The 12,663-nt window shown below is 36.4% G+C and overlaps 1 protein-coding gene across 2 annotated transcripts in view; it reads right to left on the reverse strand.

The window, feature by feature from the left end:
* FTO (FTO alpha-ketoglutarate dependent dioxygenase) overlaps nucleotides 1-12,663 on the reverse strand; it is a 371,203-nt gene that overhangs the window by 263,283 nt on the left and 95,257 nt on the right. For both annotated transcript variants that reach the window (XM_032854458.1, XM_032854457.1), the window contains exon 2: nucleotides 1,471-1,548. In XM_032854458.1, coding sequence (XP_032710349.1) covers nucleotides 1,471-1,548 — 78 coding nt within the window. The remainder of the gene's footprint in view (nucleotides 1-1,470; nucleotides 1,549-12,663) is intronic.

Below are 12,663 nucleotides of genomic sequence, written 5' to 3' on the forward strand. Positions count from 1 at the left end.
GAAGGCCCAAAACAGGAGACTCCCTGGCTAGTCTGAGCTCCTGCCAAAGACCAGTGCAGGTAACAAGATGAAAGAGTTGGGGACGTAAGACTAGAAAGGCAAGAGCCAGGCAAGGAGCATCCACTGCCGGGTTTGAAGCAGGGGGGTAACATGGTCAGATTTATGTCTTGGTTGGAAAATGGGCTATAGCTCTAAGGATTAAGAAAGAGGGACAAAAAGGAGAAACTAGAGCAATCCAGAAAAGGACTGATCCAATGAAAAGAAACATCCTGGAACTGAGAGTGAACTGGAGGTCCAGGGGACCTGAATGCTAGATGGATAAACCTCTTCTTTCCTGTCTCCCTCCCACAGTTACCAAGAATCATCATATACAAGTGCCTGCTAGGTGCTGGAGAAACAAAGATGAGGGGCCCAATTCTTATCGCCAAGAGCTTACATTCTGGTAGGAAAGAATAGATGAATGTGGACTATTAGTGCCCAACCAACATGACTTCCTCTCCCTCCTTGGGAACAGGACTCCAATTTCCCTGTGGGGAACCATCCATATCCAACTCACAGTCCATGCAGTTGGAGTGGACATGGTCCTACCTGAACTTAGCTCCACAAGGGGGTGCATGAACGAGGCTGGACAAATGGGAGTATCTCACACTCCTGAATGCAATGACTGGTTCAGGAATAGGCACAGGATTCTAACCAAAGATCACTCCCAGGAAAATCAGATGGAACCAGAAAAAAAGAAATGGCTACCTTCTTCTAAGATCCCATGTGCTTAAGACCACATACCCCTTGGGCTGTCAGACTCCTCCTAGGTACGCTAGCAGGTCAGAGCCTAGCCAGCATGGAGTCACACAAGGGAGAGCCAAACCACAACACAGAGAAAAGCAGGGATCTAGATGACATCCTTTGAGAAGTTGGATTCAGCCCCGTACTCCTAGATATCTAAGTTAAAGGAAGTCAACAAATTCCCCTTTTGCTACAATCAGTTTGTTGGGGTTTTTACCACTACTTCAGGGAAAGAGACATGGAATGCCATAACTGCAATACAACGTGATAGGCATGACAGAGATATTTACAAGGTCCAAGTAGCACAGAAGAGAGTGCGGCCGATTCTACTTTAGGTAAAGTGAAACTTTCACAAAGAAGGTAATGTGTAAGTGAAGTCTTAGCCATCTGGCAATGAGGGAAGGGGCAAAAGGATATTCTATGCAAAAGAAACAGAATGGAGCGGAGGCAAGGAAGTAGAAGCAAGCATGGAACGTTTGGGGACAAAGAAAGCAGTCTACTGTGCCAAAGCCCTAAGTTTACAGCAGAAAACAGATCAGAAGGAACTGGGATGCTCTGTGGGTGATGAGGAATGAACTGGAAGACCAAATCAGACCATTTCATTCTCATTTAACCTCTCCAGATCACAGCTGCTTCACAGATCACAACAAATCAATACAAATTGATACAAATACGAAAAGATCTTACCTGCTGATAGAATTCATCATCCTTGGGGGTCAGATAAGGAAGCCACGTATCTTCGAGCTCTTCCAAGAGCCTCAGTTTCTGTTTAGAAATAATAATGAATATAGGTGACTGAATATAAAGTCATCAGAATATAAGACAATCCCTAATTTTTCCCGTAAGGCAGTATCAAGACAAACTTAGCCACCCTGAATGTAGAAACTTTTAGAGATAGAAATTAGCCAAATGCCTATTATAAAATGTATTGATTTAATTATATACATTTAAATTACACATTGTATAAAGCATTAATTCAGAAATAATGGTTTTATTCACTCTCATATGCCATGAACAATTTGATTCACCAATCTTGACATGTTTCTTTGACACCAGGGTCTTTTTTACCACTAGAATTACTCTTTGAGAAACCTTATACAGTTTTCCAGAGCAAACCTTCCTTTCTGTATAGTCTGCTGGAGACACAGCAGTTTCTGAATCCTTCTATCACACGAACACTGGAGACAGCAAATCAAACCACAGTATCCATTTACACAATGTCAGGATATTTGGAAGATTTATTCATCCTATAAATGTTTATTTGATACAGTATCCACTTACATGTTACTTTTTTAACGTGATCTTTCATTTCTAGAATAAGTACTAAATCTGGGTTAAGCATTTTCGCTTCTTTTCTTTTCCAATTTTATGAAGAAACGTTTTCAAGCATCCACAGCTAGCACTGTCTGAGGCCATTTCCAAGTCTTCCAGAACAGTACCATGCTGTTCAAACAAAGTGACTAAGAGAGGACCCCATATTATGAAGTTATTTCATAAAGAATCGAATATATATAAGGTGATGTCCTCCTTCGGAGGGATTTTTTTTCAAAGAATACCTAACGCATGTGGGTGTGTGTGTGGGTGTGTGTATGTGTGTGAGTGTGTGTACTCACGACAGAGAGACAGTGAGAGTCCACCTGGCATATAAATGGCATTATGTGTGTGTGTGTGTGTGTGTGTGTATAAAGACACACACTCATAGAGGAATTATCTATATACCACAGAAAATTTCTCAAAAGGAGAAAAAACAGAAAAGGTGGAAACAACTGATTTTCAAATAAAACAAATAAAAAGACACATATTCAGGCTGTTATCAACACCTCTGTAAGAATTACAAAATGGTATGCCTTGCTGTGGTTCATTGTAGCCCTGTTCCATGGGGCATGGCTTGTGGAACACAAACTGGAATTTAGCCCCCACCTGCTCCAGTGGACACTTTCTTTATATGCAGTCAGCAACCTGCTCAACCAGACACAGGGAACCTATCACCCTCTCCTACCTCAATAAAGCAGCCTTCTTTCACAGACCTATCACAGAGTAGTCCAGAGAAAACACCCTTTGGGCCAAACTTAAATCTTTCTGTATCTTTTCGCAAATTATCCCAAGTAAATAAAGAAAAAAGGAATAGAAATATAACAACCAGTTGATCTAAGAGAGGCAAAACACTCAAGTTTACTCATACAAAAGTCTGATCTATTTATTTAATAAAAGCTTTCTGCTTGGACTCAAGGTATTTTCTCATCTATAATGGTAAGACTGGCTTAAAAGTTAAACTACTAATAGTTTTCCTTTATGAAGAATCTAGAATACGAACAGAAACCATTAGTTTAGATAAATTCATTGGTTAAGTGGCCTGTTTTCAACATCAGCTATTATTTGGGGCATAGAAAGAACTAATGATATTTTCATGCATATACTTATGTATTTATACACTTCATGATAAATTTAATCAAAACTGTATCGCAATTGTCACTGCGACCTCAGGAAAGCCTGTATTTTCCTATGAATCTTTTACCAGTCCTTTTTATAGGCAGGATACTTAAATGCCCCCTCACAGAATTTAACCCATTATTAAAATCCTTGAATAATTCAAATGGACATGAAAACTCAAAACTTGAAATGGCTACGCCTTATAAATACCACCTTAAAATAAATAAATAAATACATACATACATACCACCTGAAGATCTCTTCAGGCAAGTCTATAAGGTTAATCTGTGTATAAAAAGGAGCACAAAGGTCAACGCCTCTAAGGAATTAAAGACTCTACCTTAATGAGAATAAAGAGCAAGAGACCTGTTCCATAGATCAACAGGCATCATTGCAGGCTGAAATTCTATTTATAATTAATACTGAAGATATATCATTACAAAAACAACCTACTCCCCAGCTCAGTTGAAGTCCAGTGTATCAGACAGGCAATAAAACATTAGAACTTGGAAAGCTGTATCAAAAGGATAAAATTCTACAGGAATGTCCCTACTATAGAACAAGGAGAATATAAATGGTCTCTTTCCACTGGAAATGTTAATTTTGATACTGTGAGCATCATTATATCTACATGGCAGGCAAGAATGCGGATCCAGAAGTCACTCCACTTAAGACCACACATCTGTAATCTATTCTGTGTATCAACATTCACAGCCTACAATTTTACCAATTAACTAATGAGATCAATCATAAACAATAATATTTATGGACTTAAAAAGAACTTTTGGGTCATCTCCACCTTGGTGAACTCAATCAGGAATTAAGATTAGATTAAACTGGTAGTTCATGAACTCCACACATAGTTCTTAAGAATTAAAATTGCTTTATAAAAAGGCAAAGTCACTCCGAGCACGACTATGGAGAAAAAGTCCTCTCATACTCTAGACTGCAAATTAGTACAATACCAACGGATAGCAACCAACAATTCCTATCCAAATATAAGTGTGTTTGCCCATTGGCTCAGAAATCCCGCCTCTGAGGATTTTTTTTCCTTGGATATACTTGTATGATGTTCAAGAGAATGTATGTGCAAGTTTTACCCACTGGAGCACTATTTGTAGGAATAAAGCTTGGAAATATACTAGAAACACTTAATTGTACACTTTAAAAGAATGAGTATTTTGGTATGTAAATGTAATCTCAACTCAACAAAAAGATTAGAGACAATACAAGTGTCCATCCACAGAGAACAGCAAAATAAACCATGGTTCATCCAATGTACAAATAATGAGATACACTGCAACGGTTAACAAGAATAAGAAAGTTTCCCTTAGCACAAGGAAGAGCTCTCCAGAATATCTCAGGAAGCAGAAGACAGAAGACAGGCTATCTGCTTCCATGTGCATACAGAAACATAAAAGATATGTGACCACCATGGTTGCCTATGAGGTAGAGGTGGGAAATGACTGGAAAGGGGTATGGGTGAAACAATGCTATTCAAAACATTCCAGGTGTACGGTTTTCATTTTTTAAACAAGGTCAACAGATTGCCTATTCAACACATTACCTATTATTAACTCAAACATATTACTTACTAATTCTTAATGTAAAATTCAGTATAAAAATGCAGATGCCATGATTCTTTACTTTGTTTTGGAAAATGGGTATCTTTGTGATATGCAGTGTGTATTGGAGGAAACTCTCATAGACCAGCGCACTAAAGAGTGAAGAGGGGAAAAATAAAAAACAACCCAGCTCTGACAACTTCTTTTGTGTCAAATGCCAACTAGTCAGTAAACACGCAGAACATTGAAATGCTCTCTGGAGTGGAGGTAGAAGGTACTCAGTGTTTGACTGTCAGGTCTGGCTAACTGCTGCTCCTTGGCCTGACATACAGGTAAATCCACACAGCTGGGCCCTACCACACACTGCTCAGTTCACACACTTCTTTGCTGTCGCACTGGTGTCAAATACATCAGGCAGCTCACAAATGCCCCACAGAAGCCAGAGAGTGCAAAACCCAAGCCTCCCCACCTGGTAGGAGGAGCACATAAGGACTACGCCCCTTTCCAAAGCTCTAGCAAGGAAAGAACACACACGCACAAGACCTTAAGAAAAACACACTGCCATTCAAAACCATAAAGGATTCAAGTTGGAGACTAAACATGAACCCTAAGCCTCTGACTTGAGGGTGAGAAGTTTAAGCTCTATCTGAGCTTGCCCATCTTGTCAAAGAGAGACATGGTTTGAGAATCGTACAGTTATTATATTAAGAAGATTAGCCAGATTATGACTCTTCATAGGAGGGGGCATCTCACCTACAAATAAAATATATTTTCTTCAGTCTCTTCAGATTATGCTGCTAACTCCTCTTGTTCTTTATCCTTTGTCCATTTTCCACATGATTTTTAACCTATGAATCATATTTTGTTGGGTTCGATAAAAATTTAATTTTGTTCTCTGATTCTTTTGAAAATAAATCACAAATAAAGGCTTATGAACGTTTAGTGTAAAAACAATCACCTGATCTTCTGAGGGTTTCAAATAATAAGTGGGAAAACTGACCTAGTCCCTAAGCAGGGCGTTGAGTGTAAGTAAAAAACCCCTGAGAAAGACACATCCAAACTAAGGCCACAAAGATGAGTAAAAACAAAGAGCTAAGCCAAAATAAGTATAAATAAATATCTTATATACATGTATGCCACATGTGCTTTAAATGAAAGGGGAAAAAATAAAGTACTTCGACCACTTCAAGAAACTCAGAATTTGCTTTCCTATGTTTGCTGAAAATAATGGCATGGTGCAAATAAATAGAATTTGGAGGAAAAGAAAAGAATTTCAATCCAGGCTCATCACTTCCCACATGTGTTACACAGTTTACTCATCTGTAAAACACTGTTTCAAAGAGTGCTACGAAGATGAAATAAAATCAGTTATGTATATTAGTACATTTCACAATTGATAACCTATGCAGATATTAGGGAAATGGAATTCAAATTAGGGGGTGGGGCTTGCATAACAAAGCATGAGTTAAGAAGACAAAAGTTCTAATATCAGTTCTACCCATCTAGATAATACAATTTGGAACTAGTCTCTCATCTCCACGTGAGGTATAAATGAACACATACAGAGATCCAAGAACAGGGCTTGGCACATAAAAAACCCTCAATACACTCTGGCAATCACTTACTGTTATTTACTCTCTTATTCTGGATAATGAGTTTTATTTAGTATTATGAATTGTCTATAAAAGAATCTATGTGTAACCCAACAAATTACACTTTCTGCCATAAATTCATGCTACATGAGAAATTCAGATATTAATTTACCTGGGTGAACTACAGCAAAAACATGTAAAAGCTCTCCATAAAATTTTATATATATAAAATGTCTCAATTAGCTATGCTGGTGATAAAAATAAAAATTGTCATAAAATTTTAGAACAGGTGAAGAAACAAAAGCCCATCCAGAGATATAAGGTGACTGGCAAGAAGAGATTATGTGGCTGGTCATGAGAAAATCACAACTCATACTCTCATTTCCCAAGTAGAGGTCATTTCCACTATACTCCAACCGCACCAACTCAGAGGCAACAGAAATTTTATCTTTTAACAACTGTTCAATTTTTAACTTAAAAAGAACATATAAATACAAAAATCTTAAATGATTTTAATTAAAAGCAATCCTACTTTTAAAATTTAAAACAAATGCTTACAGCACTAATTTTGGACACCCAAGTATTGGCTGCTTTGATAGCTCTACAATGCTTTCAGGCAATTCTTTTAAGAAATTTACTTAGCATTTCTTGTTGTTTCCAATAATGGGAGCCTACGCTATTACAGACCAAAAATTCAAGCAGACTAAATAATCTCATAATCCACAAAATATCAGAAAAAAAATCTCTGGAGGATTTTGCCTCAGTAGTAACAAAAAAGTAACCCTAGACTGCAGCTCTGCCCTTTACTAAAAATTCTTAAATCAAGATTAAAAAAATCCGGGACACCTGGATGGCTCAGTCAGTTAACCATCTGCCTTCAGCTCAGGTCATGATCCCAGAGTCCTGGGATCAAGCTCTGTATCCTGCTCCCTGCTGAGCCTGCCCCTCCCTCTGCTCATGCTCTCTCTCTCTCTCAAATAAACAAATAAAATCTTAAAAAAAAAAAAAAAAGACTAAAAGGATCAAGCTATTTCTAACCAAAACCACAAACATGGAAAGCAAGTTTAAGACTACAAGACAAAGTAATGGAAAGAAAAATCAATCAACTGAAACTAGTTCCAAAATGGTACCAATGACAGAATTAGAAGTACATTTTAAAAACTAGGGGTGCCTGGGTGATTCAGTCCATTAAGTATCCAATTCTTGATTTCAGCTCAGGTCATGATATCTAGCCCCGGTCAGGCTCCACACTCAGTGCAGAATCTGCTTGAAGATTATTTCCCTCTTCTTCTGCCTCCACCCTCAACTCAAATAAACAAAAAAATAAAACCTTTAAAAAATAATAATGTAATCAATAAAATAAAAAAGTTATATAACTCTGGTTCATAAGCTCAAAAAGACTGAACATCATAAGTAGAGAAACAAGAATAAAGAAAATTAAATCATGCTTCTAGACATGTCTGAGATGAAATACAAACAAGATAGGATTCAAAGCAGATTAGATGTCATAGAAGAAAAGAACAGTGAACATGAAAACACATCAGTGGAAATTATCCAAAACACAGCACAGGTTAAAAAAAAAAATTAACAGGGTACTAGTGAGCTGTGAGAGGACCTTAAGCAGTAAAATACATGTAATTAGGGTCACCAAAGAATAAGAAAGAGAATGGGAAAAAGAAAAAGAACTGGCCAAAAATTTTCCCAGTTTTATGAAAACTATAAATCCATAGATTCAAGATAAATATTCACAGAACCCTAGGCACAAAAAACATAAGGAAACAACACTATACCACAATATAATCAGATTACTTAAAATCAGTGAAAAGAGAAAATCTTAAAAACAGAGAAAAAGAAAGTCTGTACAAAGAAACAAATCATTACACGGAATATCTCATTGGAACAATGTTAGCCAAAGACTGTGAAAAAATATTTTCAAATAACTGAGAGAAAAATATTTGTCAATTAGGTTTCTATAGCAAGTCAAAATGCCTTACAAAAACAAAGGCAAAATAAACATGTTTGCAGATACAGAAAAATGAAAATTACTTAATATCAGCAAAGCTTCACTGTAATAGATGATAAAGAAAGAACTCCAAGAAGAAAAAAATGACACTAGATAGAAATCTGAGTTTACACAAAGGAATGACAAAAATTAAAAACAGAAACGACACTGAAAATATAAAAAACTTTATCCTCACTATTTAAATCTGTATAAAAGATAACTATTTAAGGCAAAAATAATAGTACATAGCGGGGTTTATAATATATGTAGGAGTGAAACGTGTAACAATACTACAATGGTCAAAGAGAAACAGAAGTATATTGTTATAAGATTCTTAAACTATATTTAAATTAAAATAGTACTACTTAAAGAAATATTCTATTAAGATAAAGATGAATGCCAGAAACCCTAAAACAAGTTACAGGTAATAAGAGTTACAGGTAATAAGCCAACAAGAGCGATAAAATGGAATCATGAAAAATCAACCCAAAAAGGCAGAAACAGAGAAAAAAGGAGAACAAAGGGTAGACAGTATAATGCTAGATTTAAACCCAACCATATAAACAATCACATTACATATAAATAGTCTAAACAATTCAACTGAAAGAGACAGCCAGATTACATTTTAAAAAAAATCAATATCCCGCTCTCTGCTGCCTATAACAAATCAACTTCAAATATAAAGAAATAAATAGGTTAAAAGGAAAAGGATGGATACAATAATATGACCATAGTTAATGTTATAAAACTATACACTGGAAAATGGTTAAAATAGTAAAATTTAATGTTACACATATTTTGTGACCCCCCCATCCCCCCAAAAAAAGATTTAAGAAAGTAAAGAATGGAAAAAATATTTACATCAGTAGTATTCATCAAAAAAAAAGTTGAAGTAGTTATATTGATATCAGATAAAATGAGTTTCAGAGCAAAGAATATTATAAGAAGTAAAGACTGTCATTTCATAATGATAAAGGAGTTAATTCATCTTAAATTAAGATACTTAATCTTAAATATCGATGCAACTAACAACAGATCTACAAAATACATGCAGTGAAAACTGACAGAACAGCAAACAGAAATAGATGACTCCACAATTACAGCCAAAGATTTAAATATCCCTCTCTCAATAAGCAGAGAGTACACTCAGTAAGAATATAGAAGACAAACAATATTATAAACCAACATAAACTGACAATTATACAATATTTAACCAAACAACGGCAAAATACACAATTGTCTCAAATACACACAGAAGGTTTGGCAAGACAGACCATATCTAGTATCAATATATTTCTAAAAGTTCAGATCATAAAAAAATACATTCTCTGGGGGAGAATGACGTCAGGAGCATAACTGAGTAAGACATCGCTCAGCTGTATACCCCCCTCAACAAAAACAAATTGGCATCCATAGACATAAGCTGTAGGATCCAGCACCATACACTAAGGGACTGTGAAGGTGTCTCACCCACCTGAATAGCAAGTATTAGATGTACAAACCTAGATCCACTATTGACCCAAAACTGGCGCATGAATAGACTCCAGCCCGTCTAAGCCAAGGTCCAGGAAATCCTGGAGAACAATGACTTAGAGAATTATCCGCAGACAAGAGGGCCCATGTGGAAGTGACAGAATCCAGTGGAGAAGTTCCAGCACACCATATAAGCAAGAAAAATCCATAACTAGACATGTTGGGAGGATAAGAGGAATGACTTGACTTTATCCATGTTACTTCTCCTACAGGGGAGCACATGTTAGTGTGCAGAGTACCCAGTACCCTTCTTAACCCATGTTTCTCCCATGGTTAAAAGTGAAATTTTGTGAGTAAGCACCCGGCTTCCCAATCTGTATGGGATGCTGCTGAAGAGGACCATTTCTCTCTCATCCCACCAAGAGTACCAAGTCATAAGCTTCACAACTGGGAGGGTGGGTAGTGACTGGCAGGAGAACAATAGGCAAGGCTTAAAACATACATGTTAAAAGGACAAATATCCTATTAACCACACCATGGGCTCCATTAGAAAGCTAACCAACAAGATGCTGACATCACCCCACCCAATGATCTGATCCCTACAACTGGCCCATGAGTACCCAGTGCTCCACAGTTCTCACCCACAAACCCCCATTCTGTAGCAAGCAGGCAACTGACAAGAGCATGCTTTTCCAGATAGATACTGAGCATGCACAGACAGCCATTCTGAATCTGAGGAGATTGAACAGAGATCATAAACCTGAGCTTTTAACACTGCCCTTGGAAAAGCAAAAGGCAAGCTGTAAGTACTCTATCTGGTGCTTTGCCAAACTGAGAAGACATACAAGCTTAAGAATTCTGCCACAAGAGGGAGCAAGAAGTGTGGAACAGGGATATTCACAGGTTTGAGAAAAGCCTCAGAATCCCTAGTAGGGCTGACAGAAGATATTTCTCTCTGGACGTCAGTCAGTGAAGACTGAAGGAGCCAGCAATGAAAGACTTCAAGGAATATGAAAAAATTAGGGAAATATGACACTATCAAGGAATTGCAATAATTTTCTGGTAACCAACTATAAAGACATGGAGAGCTGTGATTTATCCAAAAAAGAATTCAAAATAGCTATTTTAAGGAACTTCAATAAGCTATGAGACTACACAGAAAAATAATTCGATGAAATTCGGAAAACCATGCATGAACAAAATTAGAAGCTAAAGAGACAGAAATGATATAGAACCAAACAAATTATGAAGCTGAAGAACAAAATGAATGAAATAAAAAACACAATAGACAGTATGGACAGCAGAATGGATCAGGCAGAAGAAAGAATCTGTGATGGAGAAAATAGGACCTCTGAAATTACCCAGATAAAGGAGAACAAGGAAAAAAAATAAAAGAGGAAGAAAAGCCTATGTGAACTAGAAATACCATAAAGAGAAGCAGAATATGAACTACTGGAGTCTAAGGAGGGGGGCGAAAAATAGAAGAAAAAGAAGCACACAGAAAATATATCCCAAAAAATAATGTCTGGGAATTTCCCAAATCTGGGGGAGGATCTGGCCATCCAAATTCACAATGCTTTTAGAACTCCTAAACAGATTCAACTGAAAAAGTCTAACTCAAGACACATTATAATAAAACTATCAAAAATTAAAGACAAAGAGAGAATCTTAAAAGCAGCAAGAGAAGTTTGTCACCTATAAGGGAACTCATCAAGGCTCTGAGTGAATTTCTCAACAGAAACCTCAGAGACCAAGAAAAAGTGGGATGAAATATTCAAGGTGCTGAAAAAAAAAAAATGCCAACCAAAACTACTAAAAACAGTTTACCTAGCAAAGTTGTCCTCCAAAAAAATGAAGGAAAAATAAAGACCTTCCCAGACAAACTCTGAGTGAGTTCATCCATACTAGATATGCCTTGCAGAAATGCTAAGTAGGGAATTCTTCAAGCTGAAATGAAAGGATGCTATTTATTTCAAAGGATGAAAATATACAGATAGAGGTAACGTACATAGTAAAATTCAGAACCCTATTAGAGTTATAATGTAATATTGTGATGTGCTAATTACTTATCTCTAGTAAAGAGGTTAAAGGAAAAAGCATTAAAACAACTATAGCTACAATAATGTGTTAATGATACATAAAGAGAGATAAATTGTGACATCAAAAACTTTTAAGAATAAAAGGGGAGAATTTTGGAGCACCTGGCTGGCTCAGTTGGTGGATCATGCAACTCTTGATCTCAGGGTTTTGAGTTTGAGCCCCACAAAGGGTGTAGAGATTACTTAAAAATAAAAATCTTAAAAAAATAAATAAAAACAGTGGAGTTTCTGTACGCACATGGAGTTAAGTTGTTATCAGCATAAAACAGTCTCTTACATGTAAAAAATCTTTTACGGAAGCCTCATGGAAACCAAAAATCCAAACCTTATAGTAGATACACAAACACAAAGAGAAGGAAATCAAAACATACTACTATAAAAAATCATCAATGCACATAGGAAGACACCAAGAGAGGAAGAAAGGAATAATGGAACTCCAAGATAGCCAAAACACAATTGATAAGATGGCATTAGTAAGTCGTTTCCTATTCATAATAACTCCAAATGTTAATGGATTAAATTCTCCAACCAGAAGATATAGCGTGGCTAAGTAGATTTTTTTTTTTTTTTTAAAGACCCAACTACACAATGTCTACAAAAGACTCACTTAAAATCTAAAGACACACTTAGGTTCAAAGTAAAGGAATGAAGATAGTCCATGCAAGGTAGAAACCAAAAAAGGAAAGAGGTAGTTCTACATATATGAAATAGAATTTAAT

This window comes from Lontra canadensis, unplaced genomic scaffold (assembly GCF_010015895.1).
Source record: "Lontra canadensis isolate GAN:19392208 unplaced genomic scaffold, GSC_riverotter_1.0 scaffold8, whole genome shotgun sequence".
Classification (NCBI taxonomy): domain Eukaryota; kingdom Metazoa; phylum Chordata; class Mammalia; order Carnivora; family Mustelidae; genus Lontra; species Lontra canadensis.